General features: G+C 40.0%; 2 protein-coding genes and 1 non-coding gene across 4 annotated transcripts; 2 read left to right on the top strand and 1 right to left on the bottom strand.

Annotated features, from left to right (window-relative positions):
- The first annotated feature begins 1,255 nt into the window (after positions 1-1,255).
- On the top strand, positions 1,256-9,864 carry RPL5 (ribosomal protein L5). The gene is made up of 8 exons (XM_074151854.1): positions 1,256-1,346; positions 2,170-2,239; positions 2,339-2,454; positions 3,966-4,100; positions 4,683-4,885; positions 5,855-6,032; positions 8,032-8,120; positions 8,796-9,864. Exons 1-8 carry the CDS (start codon positions 1,344-1,346, stop codon positions 8,893-8,895), a joined length of 894 nt encoding a protein of 297 aa, XP_074007955.1. The 5' UTR covers positions 1,256-1,343; the 3' UTR covers positions 8,896-9,864.
- Positions 5,575-5,671, top strand: LOC141468048 (small nucleolar RNA SNORD21). Its single transcript, XR_012463343.1, has one exon. It is a non-coding gene; the product is annotated as a small nucleolar RNA SNORD21 (small nucleolar RNA).
- Positions 9,865-11,585: 1,721 nt separating the features above from the next.
- Positions 11,586-27,267, bottom strand: DIPK1A (divergent protein kinase domain 1A). 2 transcript variants are annotated; one of them, XM_074151852.1, is made up of 5 exons: positions 27,214-27,267; positions 14,991-15,125; positions 14,590-14,697; positions 13,790-13,966; positions 11,586-12,563 (listed from the first exon to the last, which is right to left on the bottom strand). In XM_074151852.1, the coding sequence occupies exons 1-5, from the start codon at positions 27,265-27,267 to the stop codon at positions 11,751-11,753; spliced, it is 1,287 nt and encodes a 428-aa protein (XP_074007953.1). In that variant the 3' UTR covers positions 11,586-11,750. The 2 variants fall into 2 exon arrangements, with proteins under 2 accessions (XP_074007953.1, XP_074007954.1); XM_074151853.1 differs by lacking the exons at positions 13,790-13,966; positions 27,214-27,267 and having other exon boundaries at positions 11,751-12,563; positions 14,991-15,116.
- Positions 27,268-27,518: the final 251 nt, after the last annotated feature.

Here is a 27,518-nt window from a genome sequence, read left to right as displayed (position 1 = left end):
AGCCTTAGCTTTTACCTCAATAATTCCAGTGCCTCTACGAATAGTAGTCACCCTTTTAACAAACATTGTCACTGAAGGAGAAAGGAGAGATTTGCCCTGAATTTGTAAGTGATCCCAGGGTGGGGCTAATAAGCTCAGCTGTTTTACAGGGTGACAAGAAGGAAGGAAGCATGTGGAGGTGTGATGGGATAACGGGCTGATATTTGTGATGGTGAGCTATTTCAGGAGCAAAAAAGTCTTCTTACAGAGCAGAACAACAAATCGATTTTTTTTTCTCTTGTTTAACAACAAGACTAATGGAGCCTTGCTTATGGTAAGATTGATTGTGAGGTGTTTCTCATCAAAGTGAGCAATTGCCCGGCAGTTGCCAGCAAACCCTTCTTGGAGAGCATGTATTTATATGTTAAAGAGTAGCTAAAACAACATAGTCCCCTAAAGTTGCTTTATGTAAAAATTGAAAAGCGTGTAGAATTCTGAACTTTCTAAAATTGAGGCTTAGAAAGTTAAATAATTTCAGAAGCTAGCAGGCACCTACTTGGTAGGAACCATGCTGGCTGATGTAGGAAACATTTATAATTTCTTTCATTCTCTTGTGGTTATTTATATCAAATTAATAACTTTTTAAAATATTAGTCTACTTATAACAATTACTATGGTGGGTTTGTGGATTTTTTTTAAAGTAAAGCAAATGAGGATAACCAGACAAATGTGTCAGGAGCCTTCAAAGATGGTGGCTTCCCTCTGACAATGTCAAGAAATCTGGTGCTACTTGACCTGTTTGTCCCAGTATATGTGTGTGTATATACATATGTGCCAGTATATACTTTCGCTTTATTTCATCAGATGTCAATTATCTCAAGCACCTATAATTTATGTTAGGAACAGCATTCGACTGGCTTTTAGGTCGCTTAATGCTGTAATTATTTGCTGCTCAATCAACCGTGACAATTTTCCCTAGAAAATGAAGGGAGCTAAAATCCTATAGCGCCTCCATAATTGGTGATTTTTAAGACCAAATCTATTGATTTTTCTGCTGAAAGAATCCTTTTGCTGTGATAAATCCCTCGCTAATAACTGCCTCGGCAGTTAACGAAGGAAGACATGGAAGGGGCGACGCGTTACGCGCGGGCGTTAGATGGCCGCGCTAGGCGGCGCTCCCCCGGGCCGCCGGGGGGCAGCAGAGCGGGCGGCGGCGACAGTCTGGCCGGCGGCTCCCCGCCTCGCCTGCCGGGCGAGAAGCTGCGGCTGCGCAGTGGGCGCGGCCTTTTCCCCCCTGCTGCCGAGCGCAGTCGTTGTGCGGAGCGGGCCCCGGCCTAGGCCTAGACCGGACAGTACCTGGCACGATGGTCAGTACCGGCACCCACGGGACCCGGCCGGTGGGGGGAGGCTCTGCCCGTCGCTCCGCGCCTGCCGCGCCGCTCTTTCCGCCCGGATGGAGCTCGATTGGCGCGGGCCCGGGGCCGGCTGTGGCGGCTGCAGCGTGGCAATGGCTGCCATTAGCGCCGGGGCCGCGCCTCAGGGTGGTTCGCAGCGGCTCGGCGGGGGTCCTAGCGGGGCCCGGCACGGCCCCGCTGCCGCCCCGTGCCGCGGCCTACTGGTCCGGTACGGTGGCAGGCTGGGCCGGGGCCGGGCCACAGGCGCGTGGTGGCGGGACCGGGTGTGACAGAGCCCCCCGTGCCCCGCGGCGGCTGGAGGGCCGGGGAGGGCGGGCGTCTGACGGGCCGCCCGCCGCCCTGCGGCTCGGAAAGGGTGGCGGGCGTTGGGGGACGCCGGTGTCCGCGCTGAGCGGCGGGGTCTGCGGGAGAGGCCGGCCCCGGGGCGGAACTCGCCAGAAAAATGACTGGCCGCGGGGGAGCGACTGGAAACGTCCACGGTCGCTGCTGAGGGCCGTACGGACAGGCGTTGAAAATAGAACGAAATAGAGCGTCACGTTTTGTCTTGAAACTATGTGAAGTTACGGGGAGAAGCGTGCGTTAGTTCCTGCGGGAAGGCTAGACGTGCTGGGGTTTGGGTGGGGTCTGGTTTTCCTTTTTTAAATCTAAATGTTTAAGTAAATCTGTTATTCCTGATTTCACCGCGGTTTTATTCGTAGCAGGTTTAATTTAGTTAGAGTGGTCTTGGGTTGGATGGTTCTATGTTAATAACGCAAAGCTGTACTTCTTATTCAAGGGGTTTGTGAAAGTTGTCAAGAATAAGGCGTACTTCAAGAGATACCAAGTAAAATTCAGGAGAAGGAGAGGTACGGTTAAATTCCCTGTAACATATAATTAAATGTCATTGATGAAGATTCCTACTTCTTCCCACACGTGTTTTCCACGCTATAACTGTTGTTTTTCAGAGGGAAAAACTGATTACTATGCTCGCAAGCGTCTGGTAATTCAAGATAAAAACAAGTACAACACCCCTAAGTATAGGATGATTGTGCGTGTCACCAACAGAGACATCATTTGCCAGGTAAGGTCTGTGGTGGTTGCTGCTTACTTCTCAGCCTCCCAGAGAAAACAAACAGAGATGGGGATGGTTGAAGCAGCTGGGCTTTTTTTAGGCTTGATCTGAGCAGTTTTTATATGCTAAAATGGTCTCTTAGGGGAGAACAGTCTTCCTGTTGATGCAACTTCAGTAATAAACCGTATTTGTGATCCAAAATTAGTTTTACTGCTGTCAACGTTGTCCAGCGAGGTTATTCGTGAAATAAGATTGTGCTGTTTTAATGATTCAGAGATAAGTAGAAGGTTTTAGGGACAGGGAAGATTTTTCTACTTCTTTTCTGCTGTATTTAAAGTGCTTTGAAAAGAGGGCTTTTTTTGCTTGACTGAAGACAACACAGTTGACTATGGGACTTGCCAACCTGCATTAGATACAGTGCGACAGTTAAAGGTGCCTTGTCTCTTGAGAGTTTTCTTTCCTATGATGGTATGTGGAGGACATGAAGCAGGTAGGCCTTAGGGTGGCTCTCCTGTGAGGTTTAAGGAGACTGGCAAATAAGATTAGTAGGCATTTTTTCATGCTTACTCCATACGCAGCTGTGTGTTGCATCATATGCAGTTCTTCACTGTGGTTCATTTTCTGAATATTTTGACTAATTTTGAAGTTAAAAACTTCGGTGTGTTTGTTCTATCATAAATACATGTTTTTAAGCTAAAGAAAAAAGCTAGAAAAGTTTTAACTGTCGTTTCTTTCTTTGTAGAAAAATTATCTGTTGAGAAGAGTGGAGTGCTGTTTTTACAGTCAGTTCAGATGAAATTATATGACTTTGATGAGGTTATTTTATCTTTGAAACTCAAAACCAAAAATCAGTGATGGCAGGTGCTTACATCTGACTGACAGTGCTTTTCCAGGATGTAGAAATCCTGCAAAAAGGGGACAGCTTTTGGATGTAGGAAGGAGGTGTGGGAGTCAAAAGGAGAAGGTTCTGTATGTGAAAGGAACAGTAGAAATGTATCTGATGATAGTACTGCTGCTGTCTCAGAGGAGACCCCTGAGATTATGAATATCTCAGACCCATTAATGAAATCATTCCATAAGGTGAGTGACGATGTTATCACAAACTCTGTGTAAGGTGCTTTTGCATTTTTCTGAGGTGGGTTATATGCTGTGTTACATGACAACTGCATGCAGAAAGTGGGAGAGAGCCCATCCACATCTATCGTTATTCTTTGAAAGGTTGCTTTTGTAGGCAGTTTCCTGGCCTCTTGATGTTTGTGGAGAGGTAAATAGAAGTTGTTGCTGATGTCTGCTTTCTCTGGCCTAATACAGATTTGAATTCTTTGCATCTGTACTTGAGGAGTTAATTATACTTTTTAAAAGAAAATAATAAAAATGCAACCCGTTGAGCTTGCATGCAAAGGTTGGGAGTTTGCTGGACGTTTCGATACAGAATTCCTATCGGCTTAAGTAGATGTCAAAGAAACAAGAAATCCAGCCCAGAACTATTGTAAGAACACTAACAATTCTCTTGTTGTCAGATTGCCTATGCCAGAATTGAAGGCGACATGATTGTCTGTGCTGCTTATGCCCATGAGCTGCCAAAATACGGCGTGAAGGTTGGCCTGACCAATTACGCAGCAGCGTACTGCACAGGTCTGCTGTTGGCACGCAGGGTAGGTATCTCTCAGATTGTCTGGAAGATGCTCCTCTGTTTTTCTGGTTTTCTTACAAAAGGGAAAGCCCGCTTTCTTAAGTGGCGTGTTAGTATAGATGCCTGACTCTGTGGGCTTCTCTAAATATTAACTTTTGCTCTTTACCATATAGATTTGATGGCCTCTTGTGACTGTCAGATCACAGTGAGAAGTATGACAGCATGCAGTTTCAACTCCAGCAGCCCACCTTTAAGTCTCAGCACTTAAGTTTGGTGGAGGGAGGGAGTCAGGATGAAAAAAAAATATGTAAGAAATGTACCTGTAAGAGTTAGAAAACAGGTAAACAGCATCCACCAGTTTTCCATACAAGCTCATGAACAAGTCTTAAGTTCAGTGATGCACCTGTTGAAACTTTACAGATGTGCTTACCATGGTGGTTGTTAAAAGCTTTGCTATTAGTATGAGGCACATAGTTTTTGTAAGGAAATTTGTTAAAACATTAAGATTCTACTGCAAATTTGTGTTTTAAGGTGGTGGTGACTCTTCATTTGTCAATAAATTGAAAGAATTTCAGAAGTGCCTCTTTTTTTGTTTTCTCCACAGCTTCTGAATAAATTTGGTCTTGATAAGATCTATGAAGGCCAAGTTGAAGTGACTGGTGATGAATACAATGTGGAAAGCGTGGATGGAAAGCCTGGTGCTTTCACATGCTATCTGGATGCAGGTCTTGCCAGAACTACTACTGGAAACAAAGTCTTTGGTGCTCTGAAGGGTGCAGTGGATGGTGGTCTGTCAATCCCTCATAGGTAATCTCATCTGTTTGGAAGAATTCATTTAGAATGAACCTGAGATGCTTCTGTATGCGACAGTCTACTTATACTGTCACTTTATGTTGAAGTAATTTCATTATGAGCTGGTAATGATTATGTAGCCTAGGTCGTGGGGTGAGGGTTTTTTTGGTTGGTATGTTGATTGTTTTTTAATGCATAAGTGCAATTCTGATAGTGCTGCTGGAAATCTTGCAACTATCAAGAGTTGCTATTAAATTTTTAGAAACTAAGAGCCATCTTCTTGCTTTTACTTAAAATTATCAACTGATTGAATGTACTTGGTAAATATCCTGTAGTATTGTGGGTTTACGTCTTTAGCAAATTGTGTGTATGTATTAATTTCACTGTGAAAAGCTGTACATAACAGGTACAAAACCATTGACATTGGTTACAGCTGTCAGTACAATAGTAGGTCTGAGCAGTCCACCCGAACTTAAAATTTCCACATGGAAGTTTGACAATCCCTGTCATAGGCTATGAATGATTGAAGCGAGATTTTTTTTTTTTTTGGCAGTGTTACCTAACGCTGATATTACAGTTGACTGCTTCTTTCTGCTAGCAGCAGTGGGGGAAAAAAAAGTCAGAGCTCTGTTCTGTATTTTCCTACCCTCTCCCATGCTGTCCTATTCATTCTTGACTAATTGTCCAGTTTTTGTGACTTGGCTGCTATGTGATGATACTCCCAGTGACTGAACACTCTGTAGTTGGTCCATGGTGTGTATATGATGTACTGCACTGTTTCAAGACGGGACTGATGGCAGCTGAGATGAGCTCACAACCTCTATTTCTTCATTTTCTGTATATCTTCATTTTTCATTAGAGGGTCCTATCCCTCAGTTATCTGTAGGAGAATCTGATGTATCAGTCAATTCTTTGTAGCACCTAGCCTCTGAATTAGAGGATTTGGCAATATGTCTTAACCTGCCTGTACCTGCTGTTTCACAGTACCAAACGTTTCCCTGGTTATGACTCGGAAAGTAAAGAATTCAATGCAGAGGTTCACCGCAAGCATATCATGGGCCAAAACGTTGCAGATTACATGCGTTACCTGATGGAGGAGGATGAAGATGCTTACAAAAAACAGTTCTCCCAATACATAAAGAACAACGTTACACCTGATGGGGTAAGATTTATCTGGCTCTTGTGCATTAATAGAGATAAGTCTTGCTTAGGGCCTTCTCTAGTAATGCAAATAAGCTGGATATGTAAAATAACGTGATTAATGTTGTATGTTATCCATGCAAAGAAAGTATTTTTTCCTTCATTAAGTGTATTGCAGATCTTGTGAAAGTGACATCTTTTTCCTGCTGTGAAGCTTATCATTCTGCCTATAAATACAAGCTTACAGGAGTGCATTCTAAGATAGACCACTTTTTTTTTTTTAATACGTAAATTAATTTGAAGTTTCTATACATGCTACTCGCTCATTCCTAATCCTGCACCACAGCTTGTAATTTCTGCAGGTGTTCATGGTTGTAACTGTGAGGATGTGCTCTAGGTGAGATCTGTCTTATGATGTGTGTGACCCTATAGGTAGTTCTAGGTGCATATAGAATAGCCCAAGCTAGCTCTATTGTAGAAGCTAGCAGCTCATGAAACTGCAGAGTGTGTAATACATCTTATTTTTAGTACTACTTTAAATTTTAGAATACTTTGTACAAAACACTAGAAGATACGTAAGATTACCAAGGTGCTTCTTTAACTTCTTTTAAGTATTAAACTCCTTTCCGATCTTGTCTTGCTGCCTGTAATGTTCTCGCTTGGTTTCCCCAATTAGTGGTCCTGAAGCTTGAAACAAATGTCCCCATGTCCCCTTTTTAGGCTGTGGAAAACTTAACTTCATTCTTTATCCCTTTATTGCTATGGGGCTTTGGGTCTTTTTTGTAAACGTTGGTAACTGCTAAGTTTTTGTAACTTAGTCTTTACTGAAAAATGAGTAATGTTGAATTGTAAATGCCAACTTCGTCTATTCTACTAAACAATATTTATAGCTTGTATTGCAATAAAGTGGGTCTAGGACTTACGAGGAACATCTAGCTATTCATGTACATCTAGAAGATTTTTCACAACTGGGGTCTGTTGGTCTTAATTAACCACCAGCAAAGGTATTGTTAAAATTGGTGCCACTATGGAGTCATAGTTGTCTTTGGGACAGAGCAGCAGAGAGATGGGAATCCTCTGGTACCTTCTGCTATTGATCTATGTAACTGGACAGATCACTTCCATTTTCCTGTCTTACATCTTAAAAGAATAGTTGCTCAAGTGCAATGATGCACTTGGGCATTGGAATAGGCTGCCCAGGGAGGTGGTTGAGTCACCATCCCTGAATGTGTTTAAGAGCTGTTTAGATGTGGTGTTGGGGGATATGATATAGGGGAGAACTTTGTAGTGTAGGGTAGATGGTTGGACTCGGTGATCCCAAGGGTCTCTTCCAACCTGGATGATTCTATGCTATATGAGCTGTCAGAAACTGCTGTTTAGTTGTAGCCTCTGCTAATGTATTTCTGTTCTTGCATCCTTGGGGATGATGCTGCAGGGACTGTCATGGTTCTTGCAAGACTTAGTAGTCTGTAGCTGCTTTCACAGCAACTTCTACTCTTCCTCTTACTAAGCAGCTCTGTAATGTTTACTACAGTAGGGTCTGGAAAGTGGTAAGGTTCTATGTCTGATGACAGAGTTCATGGGGAGTAATTTGGGTTTAATAAGTAAACATAAGTATTTTATTCTAGGCAGAAGTAGATTTTAATTTAAATGTAGGAAAGCTATGGCACTGAGAGGCTTCAGAGGAAAAAATATTTCAACTGCAAGATGCTAGCCTGGATCTATGAGACTTTTAAGTAGTCTGTAGTTGCTCTATGGCCTTGGTTCCCTAACTGTAAAGTAAGAATAAAATTACTTCCTCCTTTTTTTGTTTAAGTTGTGGGTTTGGATATTTAAATTATATTACAGTGACGGTAGGAATTTCAGTATGCTGTGGCAGTGATCTTCTGTATGAAGGAATGGTTTTATAGGCAACCACACAAAATTACAAACTGTATTGTGATGAAACCTGTTAAGTACCCTTACCCAAATGGGCATCTTGGACCACTATGGGGAATGTAACTTTTTTTTTTTTTTTTAAGATGGAAGAAATGTATAAAAAAGCTCATGCTGCTATACGGGATAATCCAGTCCATGAAAAGAAACCTAAGAGAGAAGTCAAGAAAAAGAGGTAAAACTCCCATCTTCTTTAACATGAGTGTGACTTGTGTTGAAGATACTTTAGTTACTTCTAAACAAGTAATGTGGTTCGTGTTGCAGTTGTGTCAAAACTTGTATGTGTTCTAGATGAGATAAAGATGCGAGCATTTCTGCATAACTTTGTCAGGAGTTAACATTAGCATCAGGAATCCTAAAACTTAAGAGCCCTCAACTACATTTAAAAAAAATAAATTTAGAAGTGGAGCATACTTGTGGCCTGAATAGCTGGAACTCTTAAGCTTGTATGTTCAGGTCTTAGTGTTTTCAGTAGGAAAGCTGTTTCTCTTCAGGAGAGGGTAAGCTGACTCAATTCCTCAGTACTAAACTATTTTGATTTTTCAGGGGTCTGGGAAAAAAGAAATCAAGGCACAGCTATTGCACTGGGCTTGATACTGTCTATACTCTAGTCACAAAAGAGTACTAAGCTTACCTGTTGAGGAATTAAACTACTGCAGTCTAATCATGCCTTTTTGTGGTGCCCTAATTATAGCCTTAAATCATTACGAGGCAATAAAGTGTGTTGCAGAAGTGAGGATACATTCTAGCATAGCACTCTTAATCATAGTTCTCATGCACTGCAGCTTTCTTGACCACCTTTTTGTGTGTTTCTGCCTTTGATACATAATACACTGTGCTTACATTGCAGATGGAACTGTCCCAAGATGTCCCTCGCCCAGAAGAAAGATCGTGTTGCTCAGAAGAAGGCTAGCTTTCTCAGGGCCCAGGAACGTGCAGCTGACAGTTAAGACAACTTCCACAGTTTTCTATGAAGCTTTGGAAAAAGTGGCAATAAATTTATTGAGTAAGCAACTGTGTGAGACTGGCTTAGTAATGTCTTCTAAAGATGCAGAATATTTTTGCCATAAGGGTTTTTTCCCTTCTTCAAAGTACTGTATGAACTGAACCCCTTCACAGGGGAGAAGACTTCAAAACTAAGGCTGCTGCATTAGAATTATTCCTCTAAGAAGGGGAAATAGATTTGATTAATTTTTGGTGTGAGTAGTATCAAAGACTAGATATAAGAACTTGCTGCTTCTAACTACAAAAAGATTTTAAATTTTTAAAGAGGGCTTTACATGTCCTTCAGAATTTTTCTTTCAGCATACTTAATGTTATGGGGGAATGTGCATGTAGCTTAAGAAAAAAGCAGAGGAGTTGTCACAGTAGGTTCTAAAGCCTCTGCCCCAAGGCAGCCTTAGGCTTTCAGGAACACAAATGGCAACACTTTCCCTACTGTGACTTAATTGCAGCTGATACAGGAATATATGTCTAATTGAAGTATTTCCAGTAACTGAAGTAAGCACTTCCACACACTCGGCTCCAAGCTCTGGCTGCTATTGAAACAGGTACTGTCTTAAGCTAAACACTTGACGTCATTTAGCGATTAGACAAGAGGATTCACTTTCAAGTTGCATCTACGTCCTTGGTTACACAGGCCTTGACTTGCCCCTCTCCCTTATTTTCTTCTACATCTCAGTTTCATAGGCACATATTTAGACTTACTGAAGGTACTTGCACAGTTAGAACATGAGTCAAGTAGGCTACACAGAAGAATGTTTTGCTTTAAGATATTAACAGATAAGTACTGCTATTGAAAGAGAAAAGGAGGCCTGTGATTTATTGTAAACAAAAGCATTTTTTCCCAATGCAACAGCAATGAAAGTGAAGGTTCTGTACAACAAACTGCACTATTAAACATGTTTTTCAGTTGTTGGAAATAGCCAATGTCATTTTGGATTCAGCCTAATAGCAATTACAGTCAGATTTTTCCACCAAGAACATGACTACTTCACATTTGAGTGTAATAACTTGTGAGTGAAGGATATATCAACTTAGAGACAATAATTAGCATAGTAATTCTTAAACTAAAAAGCTGATGTTTACAAAACAGTACACTCTTAACCCAAGCTGCATACTATTACATATGTTATGGAGAAATTACTTTGTTTATCCTGTACTTCAGTTTAATCATTCAAGGAATGCATTTAATACAGGATACCTAAAGCAATTAACAATCTTTCAAATATTTAAATAGAGCTTGTCCTTCTTGCCCATGGTGAAAACTAATTAAAGGGCCAGGATTAAGAAGTAAATGGATGACTGGCATTAGAATCACTAAGGATTTAACTATTTCATACCTAAAGCATTTATAAATTAAACATTAACAGATAAGTATTCTTGAACACAAGGTGGTTTTTGGACATCCCATTCTGCATAACTGTGAACATGGACAAATCTGAGAACAGGGATGCAGAAGGTGCTACAGTGTCACACCCTGTGGAGTGCCTGTATCAGATGGTGTTTATTTACTGATGGCTTGAGACTTACATGATTCATAGATGCTACCAGAGGGAAAAAAAAAAAAAAAAAAATAGTAACACACTACAGTTCACTTACGTTCCACCTCATTCCTAGCTGTCACTATCTCAGAGGCTCCCATTATAAGCAACGTCTGATCCTGAACACTCCAGCTTCTGTCCTTCAGTTCAGGTCTAGCTCTGGCTTACATGCTTCCTGCAATAGTTCAAGAGGATTTAAGTTGAAGTCTGTAGCTAAATTTGGAGGGACAGTAAAAAGTCAAGACTTTATCCACAATTATTACTTGTTTCACATGTCATACAGCAGATTCCTACACTATGCAAGCTGGTTTTTTTGTTGGTTTTTTGTTGTGTTTTGTTTTTTTTTTAAACTGCTAGGACATTTCTGCTATCAGTATTTTTAAAAATTAGCTTCAGCTCATAAAATAGCTTAGTCCGCAACCTCCTTACTTCCAGTATTTGTTACAGCCTAATTTGGGTTAAAGGTTTCAACTGAAGTACAATAATCAACAGTTTTTGTAACAGATGTCGATATTGCTGCTAGACTATATGCATGATTTTAAGAAATAACATATTCCAAAATTCTTGGCTCCCAATATCGTTCACTGTATAAGGACTTAATTAAAAAATGTTGAACTACTTAAACATTCAAGAAGTAAGCATGAGGTAACAAGGTGTAAACATAATCTGATTTAAGTCTCATACTACAACCTGTCAGTTCTAGAATAAAATTCTAATTTTTCCACAGTTTAAAAATTATTAATGTGCAAATTCTGCCATGCCAAGGTATTAGTAAACTTCAATCTCACAGTTGAGTTTATTCACAACAGCAGCTTGGACTCGGGCACATTATTTGCAGTAGTGGTGGTTTGTCATAAAACTACTTAGGATAAAATCTTTTGCAGGTATTTCACAAGTGAGCAATGATTTTCACAGAATTGTAAGATGTTCCATCAGTTGATGCGGTAGCACAGTGAATGCTTTCATCCTGTTAAGAGATCTGACAAAGTGCACAGAACAGCCAAGCATGCAGGGTTTTTTGTTTCCTTAGCATAGCACTGGAACACCAGAAGTGCTTCTGGCCTCTGCCCGATCATCCAGTGGCGTGTTCATTTTTTGAGAAGCTCTGTCATAAGGTCCTGACTGAAGGGCAAGAGATAAAGAGCCATTCATGAAATCTGAGTAAAGAGTTGTCTTTTAAAAACACTGCAGATTGTTTTTATCAAACGTGGTAGGCCACCTCTAGTGGCTGGCATCAATATTACCTTCTGCTAGTGAAGAAGCTAAGAATCATTTGTATGGGAAATCTTCTTCCACAGTAAAGTTTTTAAGTTATTGAGTATTAAAGAATGCTCCATTTCCATCTGATTTGCTGTGACTTTAAGGGCAATACACAAGTACAGTTGTTTCTCTAGTTCTTCATGGATATCGGAAGGAGCACCACGAAGCAGATAGTCTTTAAGTAGCTGACAGGCTTTTGCCAAGTTTGGCTGAATTACTTCTGTGGTACATCTCATTTTGCTTTGGTCACACAGAGTTCTACAGTCTGTACCATAAATACAGTCCAAATCTGATTCACACTGACGGTCTTTAATTATTTCCTTCAGATTTGTTTCTGGCACAATTTTTTTCATGTCCATCATTTTCAAATCATATTTATCATTATATCCCAAGTTTTTGGCACTTGTATCACACATAAGAAAGTTTCCATAAGGTCCATGGAAAATATCTTCCACAAATTCTAAAAGCCCTATAGCTATTTTCGCCTTTCTTGGCCATGATGGAGTAAACCATTGGTCCATGCTCTTTCTGAAGCCAGAGGGAATGAAAAGTTCTATGATCCATGGAAGGCTGATTCCATAGAGAGAGGTATATTCAACTCTTTCGGTCACATAGAGATCCCCACAAAATCCCATCAACTTGGGAGTATGTTCTTTATCCTGCAAGATCACCATTAGGAGAAACTCGTCTAGCTGCAGAAGTGCCCATGCAGATTTCGCCTCTGGCAAAGAAACTCTACCATCTTTGTTTCCATCAGCAAAAGACAGAATGAGATTAACCAGTTCTGAAAGATTTCCTTGTTCACCCAATTTTTCCTAAAAACAAACAACGAAAAAGATTAAGCATGATTTCATCAACTACCACCAATCCACCCATCATTCTACCTCCAGCTATTCTTCTTCTATGGATAGTGCAATTAGGGTATGTTTAGTTCTAGCTTTCATTGGTTATAGATGTTACAGGACTTGCTACCAGATGCCTGAAAAGCTTCAGTTTTGTTCAGTTTTCAAAGGCACTGAGTGTAAGATGTTCTGAAAGTACTAGTATGTAGAAATCAAATGTTTGGATCAGGTTTAGTTTTCAGCTGATTAAACCTTACAAGTGTAGAGAAATTACAGTATCAACTACATTTTGGCCAACTATAAAAAGTACCAAGACACATTGGGTACAAATCCCATTCAATGAGTGTACTGAAATACTTGATTTTCTTATTTGATATAACAACCTCCATTGTATCAATAGACAGAAAGAAGCCATTGCCGGAATCCTAACTGTTGCATTTTCAACTACCACCATCACACATAGAAGGTCACATGAGCTTTTCCCAAATTCTCCTAAAAACTCCTCTAAAACACCTGTTGCTCAGCCATTCTTAGAGACAAAGCTACTGTAATGCATGACAACTGTCATCAGCTTTACATAATTATGTGTGCACATATGCTGACTTGGCTAGAACAGCATTATTTCCATCATTGCAGACATCGGAGCTATGACAATAGCACGAAAATTTTAAGGAAGAAAACTCAAAATCAGTATTGACACAGCATCAAAGTGATGACTCTATATAATGAAAATTCAGGGGTAGCATTAAGTCAATAGAAATAAGTATCACATTAATATAACGCAGAAAGAACTGGGAGAAGTATGGCTGGTCATTCTGGCTGGAGACATTCCCGTTGCTCAGTTAACATAGTAACTCTTCCCAAGCATGAACAGTTTCCAGATTGTGCTTCAGTCTTTGTACCTGGTTACAATAGCCCCAAAACAAGCAAAAAAAAAATATTTTTACCACATTTTCTATGCAAATAGAAGCGAAAGCTGTACATATGCAAGATGCATACCAGCTCGCATCTGCTAAAAAGCAAGGAGAAAACCTGATAATTACTTTAAACTTCGAGATAAGCACCTCTGGGAAAAACTATTTTTGTGCTGATTGTTTTTCTGACATACACTTGAACAAGGCTCATACAATAGGACATTCTCTCCAGCTGCAGGAAAATAAGCCTTTCTACCAAAGTAGAATAAATAAGCATATACTTACTTTAAAAAGACCATATACCATTTCTTTGAATTTCTCAACAGTGGTTCCTCTTGTTGGTTTATCAAACAGGACTATTTCCTTCCTTGGTTCTGGGTCAGTACCAAAATCAGGTTGGGCAGCTTCTTCCATCTGGCATTTTATAACACCTTGGAGATTTCCCCAGATTCCTAAATACATCTATGCAGGTGAAGAGGGGAAAAGGTAAGAAACACTGTAGAAGCCCATCATCTAAAGACCACCTGTACTCCAAACACTGCTTCAAGAGTCAAGTGGCAACACAGATTAGAAAATGGAGTCCCGAGTACAGAGAATGCACAGAGCACATTCAAACAGTGGCAACTGCAAACAATACACTACTGCAGGTATTTAAGAGACACTACACTGTCAAAACACAAAGAGAGCTTGATAAACAGTATATTGGCATTACTACCATCTTTGCATAGGTTGTTAAGAGGCTGCTGCTTCTATTTGGGAAGCAGGATAGCAGAGAATTAGTATGGTGTTAAAATGTGGAAGAAACCATATATTTTATATATATGCTTATAAAATAGTAATATACCCCTCTACATAGAGGAATAATATGTAATATTACAGGTGCATATTGTATATAGTATACCTAGATATTCTATATAATATATAGATATACATTATATATAAACACGCTCTGCATGTCACAGCAAATAGAATTTGAAATAATCCGTATCAGATACGACTTACTGACACTAAAGTCTACTTGATGTTCTAAAGAATAACATTTCAGTGGGAAATAATAAAACAAGGTTGGATGAGCAAAGCCTTACCTGGTTATTGGGCTTTGTTGACAAACATTTTCCAAAATACAATGTTTCTTTAGCACAAAGACTGCTACATGCTGACCCATCAATAACTCCAGTCTTATATTTATCACACTGAAACAAACAGGGAGAAAAATATTGAACAAATTGCCCAAGAGAGGAGGCAACAACTGTATCTCTCTCCCAGCACCTGGCCCTTGAACAAAAAATATAAGAAAACAATTTTAATAACCCTATACCAAAACAATGTTTAGAAACATAAATAGTTTTATCTGTAATTGAAGACATAATCTTACTTTAACATGATGGAATATCAGAATTTGATTAATTTACATGTGGCACTGACTGAACTGGCTGTGGAATTAGTCTGGACAAACACTTAAGAAAGCTATGCTAAATATACTTACTATTATTTTCCTACAGTCATGTCCTCTGCATAGTTCTGTGTAGGTGGAGTACTGAACATACATAACCCAGCTGCCAATAAATACTACTAACCAAGAGATGAAGAGATACTTCATCCTCATATATGAGAAACGTACCTAAAGGAAACAAAGAGAAAATATCCTCTGTAATTCATTAGTAGTCAGAATCATAGAAACAAACATGATTTAATATTTCACCTTTAAGAATTTGACCTCCACAGTGATAAAATAAGCAGACTGCATTACATGGAACATTCGCTTCCTTCAGTGAGCAAAACTGACAGGGGAGGTCAGTTTGACTTATATAGGTGGAGGAAAATTAAGATATAAGTAAAAAAAATAAGATGTGTCAGACCCTCATAAGGCAAGCCAGGCTGCAAGAACAAGTCTGATCAAAATCATAGCTGTCAGAGCTCAACTACCTCCATTTTTCTCTAAAACCAGTTACTTATGTTCCAATCCTGGTAAACCAAATCCAACAGACCAGCAATCTGGTCAAAAAATCATCTGTGTTAATGTATAAATATACAAGACATATACAGTGAGCAGGGTGGGTATCAGGGATAGGTTCCACATCTTCCACTCCTTCCTTGAAATGATACTATTTAATTATGCAAGTAAAATTCCTCTGTACTAGCCTCACCTTCAGTGGTCTCTCTCATAACTGCATGCAAGGCTTTCCTGTTGTTTCTGTGGCCTCACATTTACATTTTTCACTAGGGACAGAGGAAAAAAGTATCTATAAATTAAGAACTGAGGGAGAGCTAAGTGCCTTGAAAGGGAGGAGGCACATTTTGATCTTTTCCTCCCCCTCCCCCCCCCCCCCCCCGGCCAAGTCTGGTGTGCTAACAGTTTGATTTTCATACTCAAATCAGGATTAGAAAAGAATTAGAAAGTCAAAATCAGCTTTAGCAACAGAATATAAGTAAAGTGCATGAGAACAGCTGTCAGTATGATACCCATTTCTACTAGTATCCTGATCTTCAGCAATAGCTATAAATGGCTGCCATCGAAGAGTGATAACATATAACATATCCCAAATGTGCTCTCATTTTCCTCTAGAAGAACCTGCTAAGGCAGATGTGATTTTCTATATTTAGTAAATCTCAAACCATTTATCATTCATGAACTTACCCAGACTCCTTAAAATCCACATAAGCTTTTAGCATCCAGAACACCCTTTAGCAATTAATTCCACAGGTCTACTATCCACTGTACTGGGGTCAGGGACTGGGCTTTATTTTGCTTCAACCTGGTTAACATTACCTTTGCTTGAGATCTCCTAGTTTGTGTATTGGAAGAAATGAGTTATCAATTTCCGTCCACTCTCTCCACGTCTATCATGATTTTGTGAGCCTCCACCACATATCTCCCTGCCATGTCATCTCTTTTCCAGATTGAGAGGTCCTAACTTAGCTGTTCCTCGTACAGAAATCATTCCATGTGTTTGGAAAAGGTTCTAAGAAAGGTAGTAACGATGAGTAGTTTTGCCATCACACACATACAGACATATCAAGGTAACTAATTCATCTCAAATATATTCATTTCAGCCTACAAATCATTGTGTCAGCACAACTGCAGGATAGTGCACCTTGGCAAAACCAGTAGAAATATTCTGAAGTAATTTTACTAAAACATTTTAAACCTATTTGCCTCATTTTCAGTTCCTCAACTGCCAGTGCTGCAAGTGAAGCCAGTTTAAAAAAGACCACGTACTGCAAGCAATCTTTTTTAACCATTTATGTTTTAGATTGTGAGGAGAGCAAAATGAATATTCCTTTCTGTAATACACACAGCATATTCATGTATGAAAAAGTCACTTAAAAACCAAATCATTGTAATCACCCACAGTAAACCATGTTTATAGAATCCTTAGTCTTCTCTAAACATCCATGATTAAGACTAAATACTAAGGCTTATCATTAAATAATATAAAGGTTTTGTTTATGCTGTTTGAAAAGTATATCAGAATTTTGAAAGCCTTATTGTGGCAGTGTAGATGTCTAACAGTTCAATGAAACTGCACATCTTTAATATAAATATAGAATAAGAGGAACATGGAATACAAATACTGGAACCAAAACACTTACTGAAATGAAAATTACTTTCAAAGATTTGGGCCACTTATTAAAGTGAAGTGCTCAAGCACCCTCTTATCTATATGTAACTAGAGAAGGAAAGGTAGGAGAGAGCTGTACAGGAATACAGGATTGTCATATTAGACTACATCAATGGTCCACCAATAAAGATGCTTTGAAGAAACTTTAAGAAAAAAAAAAAAGAAAAAGAAAAACCCATCAAGGAATTATCAATGCAAATTTAGAAACTAAGTAATCAAATATTTCATCACAAGTTTTTTTTAAATAGACTACAATAATTTATGAGTACTTATAAAAATATGATGAACAACCAGCATGTATTACAGCCTTTTCCTCTTGGAAGAAATAATCCAAGAAAGGATTCCAACACCCAAAAGGTGATTGCAATCCATACAGCTGCAGTCCTGCCATATGCCTCAGCTCTGCATCCCTATTCCTTCACACACATTCACTTGACTTGATCTTAAAACTACCTAGTTAAAAGAACAGAGAGATACAACTAATTGCCTTTATTCTGGTGATAAATCTTGACCAGATACTTCCTTCAACCAGTTCTTTTATGATATTTTATTGGGAGCGTTCTAAGACAGGAATGATTTCTGCTATTTTCCTCAGAGCCACAAAGACCTTAGTTGGAGTAACATGTAATTTCCTCTAAAGCGTGATGTCCACAATATGGATACAAACTGGATGGAGTACAAAAGATGACCAACAATAATGCTGTGTGGTTACAGCACATTTAGAAAGAGCTTAAAAATAAACGTATGGGGAAGCTGGGGGTAGGACAGAACAGTTAAGAAAACAAAACTGACAGCAAGGGTCTGGGGAGCATCAAGAAAAGAAATGCCATGCATAAGCCTTTCCCATTATTATATTTTCCCATTATAAACGACAAAATTGCAAGACTTTAAGCTAGGATATTGCACTAAAAAGACAAAATACCACACCTACATGCTTACAACATGAAGAATCACAAACTTTCTTGCAAACCACGCTACTTGAACAGACTGATGAAAAGCAGTACAAGCCATCCTACATGTGACCCAGTAATAAGTGAGAACCGATACTTTACCAATGGGTTCAGAAATACTTCCCCCTCACATCTCCTACAGAAGAGAACTGAAATCTTAGTTCAAGCTCAGGTGGACTCAACCTCATCTATTCTTCCTTCCAGGTCATTTTCTGTATTTAGTCATTTACAATTTTCACTTACTAGTTTTTGGTTTTTTTTTCTTTCCAGTGCCCATCTCAAGCTGTTTGCTTAGCCAGTCTTAGTGTGCCCCTCTTGAACAACACATTGTCTGCTATTTTTTCTTCTGGTTATTTCCAGTCTATTTCCATCTGATTCTGCAACACCAGCCTCAGTTCCAGTCTTCCATTCTCAAGTAAGCTTCCAGCACTATTCAGTGTCTCATACGCTTCTACAGTTTCTCCACCACAACTTCCCTACTTCAGAATCCCTGTCCTAAACAACTGCCCGTTTATAAAATACACTTATCATCCACGAGCATCCTTCTTTCACAGCTCTGGGAAGCCAGCAAAGGTGCTATGGCAAAGCACTAGGAGAGTGTCTCTCTCCCTGTTCTCACTTCCAGAACCAAAGGAAAGCTGTAAGCAGGACAGATGGATTCTTTGCATAGTTTAGTTCTTACACCCACACTACATAAAATAAGCCAAAACAAAACCAAAGAGATCTATTCCGCTCCAGCAGATCTCTCCCAGGAAATCCAGGTTACCAGCTCCGAGACAGCCCTCCAGCAGAGGTCTCTTGAAACACAGTTTTGAACTGAGAGGAGAACCAAACCAGTAGATCAAAAAACATTTAAGGTACTAGATTGAGGGATCGCCTGATCTGGATCAGTTGTGAGCATACAAACAGATTTTTCTCAGTCCATCTAGAGAACATAACATACTTTTTCTTTGCTATCTTCATACTGTCTGCTGGTTGAAGGACAGATGATACATAATAGTTTTAGCACTTAAAAATAAGAACTACTATAGTATAGTAATGCAGGTTCAATGTCTTCCGTAATAATTTACTTATTTTCATTTGTTCTTATACCACCTAAAAACTCATGGTTTCATAACCCAGAGGTTTTTTTGTCTTTTTTTTTTTTTTTTGCTGGTTTCAACATCGTAATAATACCAATGTCTGCTCTGTAGTGCAGTTCTTGAAATTATTTAACTAGGTGAGTCATTCATCTATTTTTACTTTGGCCTAACGTTTCTGTAACTAGATACAGCATCAACAGAAAGAATTATCTTCTTTGACTTTGCAAGCACAATGAGATAGAGATGTACAAAAAGTTATTTGTAATTAAAGCATGATATTTTGATAAAAATCATATCATCAGTAAAAATTGATAACTATATAATGAATGCATGTTCATTATTTACTTGTACTCATCTTTTTGTTGGGATTAAGTTTTAGTCAACAGAGCAAACAGCTGCCCATTATTTCCAGTTCTTCTCCCTTGCCCAAATCTGCTGTCAAAGGTTACCACCGCACAACAGAGTGTAGAAGCAAATGCACTCAGGTCTCATACTCTGAAAATCATCCTATTAATGATAAAAACATTTTCACTGGAAGTTTCCAGTAGTCAAAAAAATAATGAGCTGGAGTAGCTAAGGTATGGGTGCATGCCCACTCTGCCACTTTAGTTGCACGTATAGTAAACTAAGGGAGCGTGGGGTCAGAGGAACATTTTGGACTACCCCAGCAATGCCCCACAGAGCTCAGTGGTTAGCCCCCTTACAATTAAGATGTGCCAGACTGAAGTTAGAATTGCTGCTTTGACAAAGGCTGACTCAAACCATCCTTCACTTCCTCATATACACTGTCACAGAGCTAACTTAAGAAATTTTATTTTCTATCTAAACATATACCACCAGCATAGTGTTGTGAACCTAACTCAGACAAAGGTTTATCAGGTATTTCATAAAAGTAAGTCAGTCCCAAACACAACCATCACACGCACACATCTCCAGCAACAAAACTCTTGAGCATCCAATCTGAAAAGGATGTTTCTAAACAGCTTGTGATGCTCCACCTAAATTTGCTGCCAGAAAAAAAAAAAAAAAAAAAAAAAGAAAGAGGAATCTTGTTTGTCATTTCAGGTAAGTCCTCTTCCTACCTAACCTCCCACGCTCTATAGTCAGCCTAGAGCTGCTAAAGACACTATACAGAGCAAGAAAGAATGGTAGTCTCCTGTTCTCCATCCAGCACTTGGCCTACAGCAGCTGGAAAAGCTGACAGATGACATCCCTATACATAAAAACTTTCTCCAGAAATGTGGAGGCAGTTTGTGTTTTAGTTTTTTTTTTTTTTTTTTTTTAAAAAGTAAACAGTGCTATAGTACAGTCATAATTTAAGAATTCGGTAGCGAAGCTGGGTGCTTTCTCTATCATCTCACTTACTTTAATTTTCAAGTGTTTTTCATTTATGAAGTTTAATAATGGTTTTTCAAATTAACTTTTTTGAATCCTACCAGAAGTCGTCTCATATCTTGACATAACCTCTGCACATTCTTGATGGAAACACTTTCCCTGTAAGTCCCATTCTTCAGAAAAGTCTTGGTACTATTTCTTTCAGAAAGTAAATAAAAGCACCAGTTAAAAATAAGCTAAAAAACGTTTCAAATCCAAGCAGAATAATTTAATTAATTTAAAACACTTCAGTTCATGGCTTTCTCCTTTTAGCCAAAAAAGGGCAGGCTGCAACACAAGGGCAGGTCTGACTATGCAAATCAGAAGGGGAGGGGGTGTCAAGTTAACAAAAAGTGTATTCAATTATAGCATTTCCTACTTTTTTTTCCCTCTTCAAAGCTTCCATCTATAAACAAACTGCATCCAGAATATCTATTCTTGCAATATAAAAGAACCTACCATACATCCAAACAATGCTAAAATTCTGTGCCAAAGAAACACATGCATGAATGTCAACGCTTACAATCATGCTAATAAAAGTTCAATGTTAGATTGACTTAGCTTCTTTGGGACAGGCTACAGGGGACCTATTCATATGTTCCAAGTCCCAGTTTACCCTATATTGCATTCTACAAAGCATTCCAAGTATTTCTTTTAAGATCTGTTATCCAAGTTGGAAGACAAAGAACATTAAGGGGAAATAATTTTTTTGCTATAAAAAATAATCAAATCAAGGCAGAAGCTATAGCAAGATACTTCCTTTCTTCTGATAAGCACCAAGCCTTCCAGGAACTTTAAGTGCTTTTTCTTAAATGCAATTTTTCATTTTATTTCTCCAAAGAAAAGTATGGTTTGCCAGAAACTATCACAGTTTGCAATACATTCCATATTTTGATACCCAACACAACACACAAAAACAATCCATGACAAAAATTGCACCAGTACAGAGTTTCTGGGTATGTTTATTTCGACATACCAGCATGTTTTCCAGGGCTTTCCAGCTCACAGAAGCCAAATCTGGATCTCTAACTTCATCACACACACTTTCAGAAATTCAAAGTAACGTGAGAACTTCTTTTATTATGTGAAATTCTACCCACAAACAAGAAGGATACCAAACATAATGGCAGGCAGTTTTCAGTGTTTCAAGCAACATCTGTGTGAGACACAAGCTCATAAAACTTTTAAAAAAATACATGGGTTGCAGATTATTATGAACAAGCAACCACAAGAAGGACACAAATGTCATTTGCAGATACTAAATGCAAATATATGAAGGATTAGTGTTCCACAGCTGCAGTCAGTCTGGAAAATAAGTCTGCAGAGAACAGGATGCTTGGGGCAGAGTTTGAATAGGAAAAGATAAAAAAAAGTATTTGCTTTTTTTCCAATTCGATTTTTGTTTTCAGAGGTGAACCTTTCCAAACTATTTAATTACCTAGACCTTAATAAAATATTGCAGAACACCTACAGGGAGAACTAAAAGTTATTTTATCACATCCTCATTTCTACGGACAATTCTGACAATGGTTTTCCTTAAGCCTGTCACAAGGCTCTTCTCTACAAAATGTCTTCTATTAATATGATCATTGAGAATTCTAATAAATAAACTTTCTTCAGTATTTCCCCACACATAATAAGAGGAAGCTCCTGTGAATCACCAGTTATAGCAAATAAGTGCTAATAATTATCTTTCATCTATTTGAAAGATAAGACACAGTGATTTCCTTTAGAGACAGGGGTTTTTGTTGGTTGTGGGTTTTTTTTTTTTTAACTATTTCTAGTAACACTAAAATTGCAGAACATAAATAATACAGCACCCAAAACTACTGGTAAAATCTGAGAAAGATCAATAGAAATAAATCTGGCAAGTTTAAGCAAAGCTGTTTCATGTGTAGAAACTGCTTGAAACCAAAGCTTCTGCGACAACAAACCCTCTTAATTCCTCAGAATTTCTTGCCGACTCCTTCTATGAACCTTTATAATACTAAACTTTAAACCAAAGTGCTATTTAATGCAATTTTGTATTAAATGCACACTGTTTAATTAAATGCACACAATCTCAGAGACCAGCAGTGGCCTGCAGGCCTCAGGACCACTGCAGAGTATTGACCATATTCTTAGTACAGGTCAGAATACTTTTGGTTTATCCAAATTTGTCCTCCTTCTCAGGCAGAAAGAAAATGCATTTGGGACAGAAAATCCTCCCCAAATGCCATCTGAGTACATCATATACTTGGCAGGAAGTTCCAAAGAAGCTAGATTTATTTCGGGCTCAGCACTGTGCCAATGCAGTCGCGTAGCTTTTGACTTGCAAGAGACTTATATCCTGCCAGTTCAGAGCGTGGACAAGAGCATGTATCTGCTTACAGAAGACCACAAGGTTCCACTCTCTCTGATTCAAAAGGAACTGCTTTTCTAATGAAGACCTCCTTATCACGTTCAGCAAAAGGCCCAACCATTATTTGGTTTCTTTCCATACGCTCCCCCTATCAAATTTCCGATTCCTCCCCAGAATCGGTCTGGGATCGTAGACACACTTAGTGCAGTTCATCTTGGAAGTGCCAGAACTGATGTGCGTGTGCTGTACTAATGCAGCAGAAACATGGATTTAATAAGCCTGGTTAGGTCCCATGTGCACTAATGCACCCTGAATGCAGTGGACTTACTGCACATATGCTATGCAGATCGTTTGAATACATTTCCGAGCAAGAAGTCCCAGACAGAGGGTAGGGAGCAATACATACAGAGATTAGGGAGCAATACGTATAGACAGACCTCATTTGGAATCATGACAAGCTGCTACGAAACATTTTTAATAACAACATATTCAGGGTTACGGAAGGAGTGAGAGTTCCAGAATTATCAAAAAAGGAAGGAGTGTTCAAAACCAGAAAACACAGTTTCTCCTTTCCGCTCCACTCTTCCATCAAGACTTTTAAATATGAGCCAGGGAACGCAAGAATGAAGGAAAGCACTTGTAATGCTTAAAAGGATATTACAGAGTCGACTTCTTCCATCACTTGTATATTCTACTAAGTCATGTGCATTGAATAATAATTAGACATTCATCCCCTGGAACAGAACTGGAAAACCACTTCTGGCACAACTCAAGCCTGGATGCACTCCAAAGCATATGGAGAGTAGCGGATCAGAATGCAACATAACTTGCCAGTTCTTTGCTAAGTGTAACCATAAAAATGTTTTAAATAAAAAGTAAAGACTATGAAAGTGTTTCTTTGTTTAATAGTACAGAGAGCGTAATTCTGCAAAGTATTCCACATAACCATACTGCACTAATCTTCTCCAAGTCTGAGTTGCTCACTCCATTTGTTTTATTTACTAGCAATAGAAAAGAACAGATTAAAAAAAAAAATATATGTAGGCTGATCATGTTAGAAATCCCGTTTTATTCTCTGTTCAAGTTGGTTCATGGATCACAGGATGCATTTCAGGTAGGCTGACGTGATGCCTGAGAATATTAGCCCACGCTGTCTTGGATGCCATGTACTGGGCACATTCACACTTTAAAGAGTGGGCAGTGCATGCTTAAGATTATGCTAGTGTCTTGAATTTGTACCCCAAGCAATCAGACTGAGTAAGCAACACAGATATCTTATTCATTATCTTCAAAAGATAATGACCAAGATAGAAAACTGGATGTTTCCCCTTAAAAGGTTAAGAAGGGAAAAAAAAAAAAAAACCAAGAAGGATTAAAATCTTAAAGGAAAGAGACGATATAGGAAGTTTCTGTTATGTAGGTCTTTAAAACTTGTTTATTCTTCCACCCTTCAAATACAGTCTCTTTTACAATACTGAAATCCATGGGACATCTCTAAAGAGTCTGTAAACTTGTTTCAGAATCTCCACAGGCCAGAAGGCTTCCAAGCACACGTGCTCTTTACATGACTATTGTCATGCACAAACCTGCTGGCTTGCCCTCAGCCTCATGATACAATTGCTAACTACAGCTATCAGAAAGAATTTCAGGACAATGACTCCCAAATTTGAGACACTAACCTCTCCTTGTAAAACATAAATCACATCCCAACAGTGTTAATCACTCAACTGTAAAATCCTATAAATACAATTAGGTTTGTTTTTTTTTGGGGGGTGGTATTTAGTAGTGTTTAAAAGTTTGTCAGGTTTGAGGGTTTTTTGTTGTTTCATTTGTTTTGCTGTTTTTTCATTATTTGCAGTCTAGATGGGAAATGGAAAATTCTGTATTTCAGAGTTACTGTTTTGTGACAAAACTTTAACCTTGTCTCTGTAGGTCTCTAACCACTAGGTTTTGGGCTCAGGTAAGATATCTAAGAGTTCACCCTGCTCCTTTTACATGAGCTGATTCTGGCTGAGAAGGATGTGCTGCCAAGTAAGATCATCAACTGAATACCTATGCATCTAGCATTTTGAATAAAAGCTCAAGAACACGTAAAATAATAATAGTAGAATATTTGGCATAGAGTATCAGTTGCAAACCAACTCATAGCATCCTGCTCCTATCACAGCAGGAAAGCTAGAGCAGGTATTAAGCTCTGCCTCACAGAACCTGATGTTCTATCAACTCACTTCTTGACACAGTTTGCAAAAAGTCTGGAACACCAGCCAACAATATTTGGAAGTCACTCAGCAATACCTTCCATTGTACAACCATCTCACTTGGTGTGCTACTTGAAATACCGCATATAGCAATATTACACAGATCTTTCCATCTTGCTCCATCTAGCTACATCTCAGTGAGTTAAAGTCTAGCATTTACCTAGTGAGCACCGGCCTCTTTGAAGACTAATCTCAATAAAGCACTCTGGGAGTTAAACCATGACTACAGTTGTTACATACCACTAGTAACACGTAGTGACAAGAAAAGCCAATATATTGATAGCTTGCTGCCATTTTATGGATGCATCAAATATCAACATACATTCACCGTCTAACAGAAAGATATGTGAATGTTCACAAGCTACTATTAGATCTTCTAAAACATATCTGTAGAATATTCAAATGCAGCTTCCAATATAAGAAAGCACAATCAGAACTATTTTTTTTAATGTTATAGAAACAAATATTTAACTTCTTTGGCTTTTCTAATAAATAAATGATCTTGCTGTCTTCCTGCTTCTCAGATTTTAAAAGAGGCCTTAAAGTAAATGTTGAGAAGAAGAATGGAGAAAAATGTTATCAGACACCACAATGATCAGAGAGAGACTTATCATCAAGGTAAACCATTTGGAGAATCCTAATTTGAAAGGTAGCATACAGATTATTAATTCATTTTTATCTGTATCAGAGGCCTTCTCTTATAGGAATCCACATGCTATACAAGTGTCTACTTCAGTAAATAGATTGAGCAATCTTTTCTAGTCTGAAAATCAGGTGATACTGACCCAGATTTGCAGATACGTACCATAAAACAAACACTAAAGAGGTTAAGATTATACCCATATATGTGCACTTCTCCTAAACTGCTACATCCCACTTCAGGTACTTCCAAGCAGATAATAAGATCAGAAAAGGTCCAGATGAGGAGAAATTAAAACATCCGAGACTTCAAAATGCATCAGGATGAAATTTACATTTTTTGATCCAATGATCATAAAGCATTTAATAAGGTATCAACAGATGATAAATGTATAAGTAGCATATATAAGAAAAGGAAATACTATGTTTATCCCCTCGAACTCAAAAAATGCTTGGTTTAGTTACAATTTAACTAAAATATAATGCAACAGATAAAAACAAACCCCAGATAAAACCCCTCGATATACAGCAAGGTCATAACTGACTAACATTTCACAGTAGAACTTCCTAACTACGTGACAGCTACAGCACTTTCAACAGAAACATCCTTACACAAATAGCTTAAGTAATATAAACGTCTACCTCTGTATGTAAATACAAAAGCGTGTCTATGAACACACACGGAAATGCATGGAGCAACCAGCTACTGGGCAGCAAAAGTGCCCGACACTCATTCTTTTAAGACACATGAAAAAAAAGTCTCCTCATGCATGCCCTAGTCCATCCTCGGACGGGATGGATGCCCGTAACACCGGCGATAGGTGTAACGGTGGGACATGTGGAGAGAAGCATGAGGGCTCCTCGGGGCCCTGACAATGCCGCGGGCGCAGCTGCCCAACTCAAAGTCTCCTGTGAGCCGGCGGGGGCAGAGGGAGCCGGCGGGGGCAGAGGGAGCCGGCGGGGGCAGAGGGAGCCGGCGGGGGCAGAGGGAGCCGGCGGGCGGGCCACCGCGTAACAGGTCCTGCCAGCGAGCAGCGCGGGCCGCTCGGGGAGGGCGCTCAGCGGAGCTCGCTGCACCCGGGAGGCGGCAAGGGAGGCCCGATCCGGCTGGCGGGAGAGGCAGCAACAGGCACCGCGGCCCCCCAGGCCGCCCGGCACCTGCTCCCCGCCCAGGGGCCCGCCGGCCGCGGAGAGCGCCTCAAGCCCCGGCGCCGCGACCTCCCGCCGGCCGAGCCGCTCGGCAGCATCCGCCGCCAGGCGCCGGCGGGAGGGAAAGACGGCCGCACCCGCGCCGGGCCGGGAGAAACGGCGAGCCCTGCGGGGGGCGCCCGCTCCTGAGGTAACTTTGCCGGGGAGAGGGAAAAACGGGAAGGGAAGGGTGCCGGCACCGGCCTGCCCGGCCCGACCCGCCCGCCGCGGGGGACGGCCCGCTGCCGGCCTACCTGCGCGTAGTGGGGTTTCCTTAGCCAGGCCCCCGGGAAGAGCCGCCTCGCCATGGCAATCACACATCCCCGCAAACGGGCGGCGACGGCGGAGGCGGAGCGGCGAGAAGCGCTTCCCCGCCTGCCGCTGCAGCCGCGCCGCCGGCTGGGCACGGCACGGTGAGGGACGAGGGAGGGAGCGCGGCGGCCGCCCTCCCTCAGCCACCGACGGCCGCGCTCTCCTCAGGCAGCGGCCAAGCGACAGCAGCTGTCAGCGGGCACAGAAGGGCGGACAGCGACCACCGCCAGAGACACCCGCCCGCTCC

Source organism: Numenius arquata, chromosome 8, assembly GCF_964106895.1.
Source record: "Numenius arquata chromosome 8, bNumArq3.hap1.1, whole genome shotgun sequence".
Lineage (NCBI taxonomy): Eukaryota > Metazoa > Chordata > Aves > Charadriiformes > Scolopacidae > Numenius > Numenius arquata.
The sequence above is the reverse complement of the archived record's forward strand: the minus strand, read 5'-3'. Positions and strand labels throughout refer to the sequence as shown.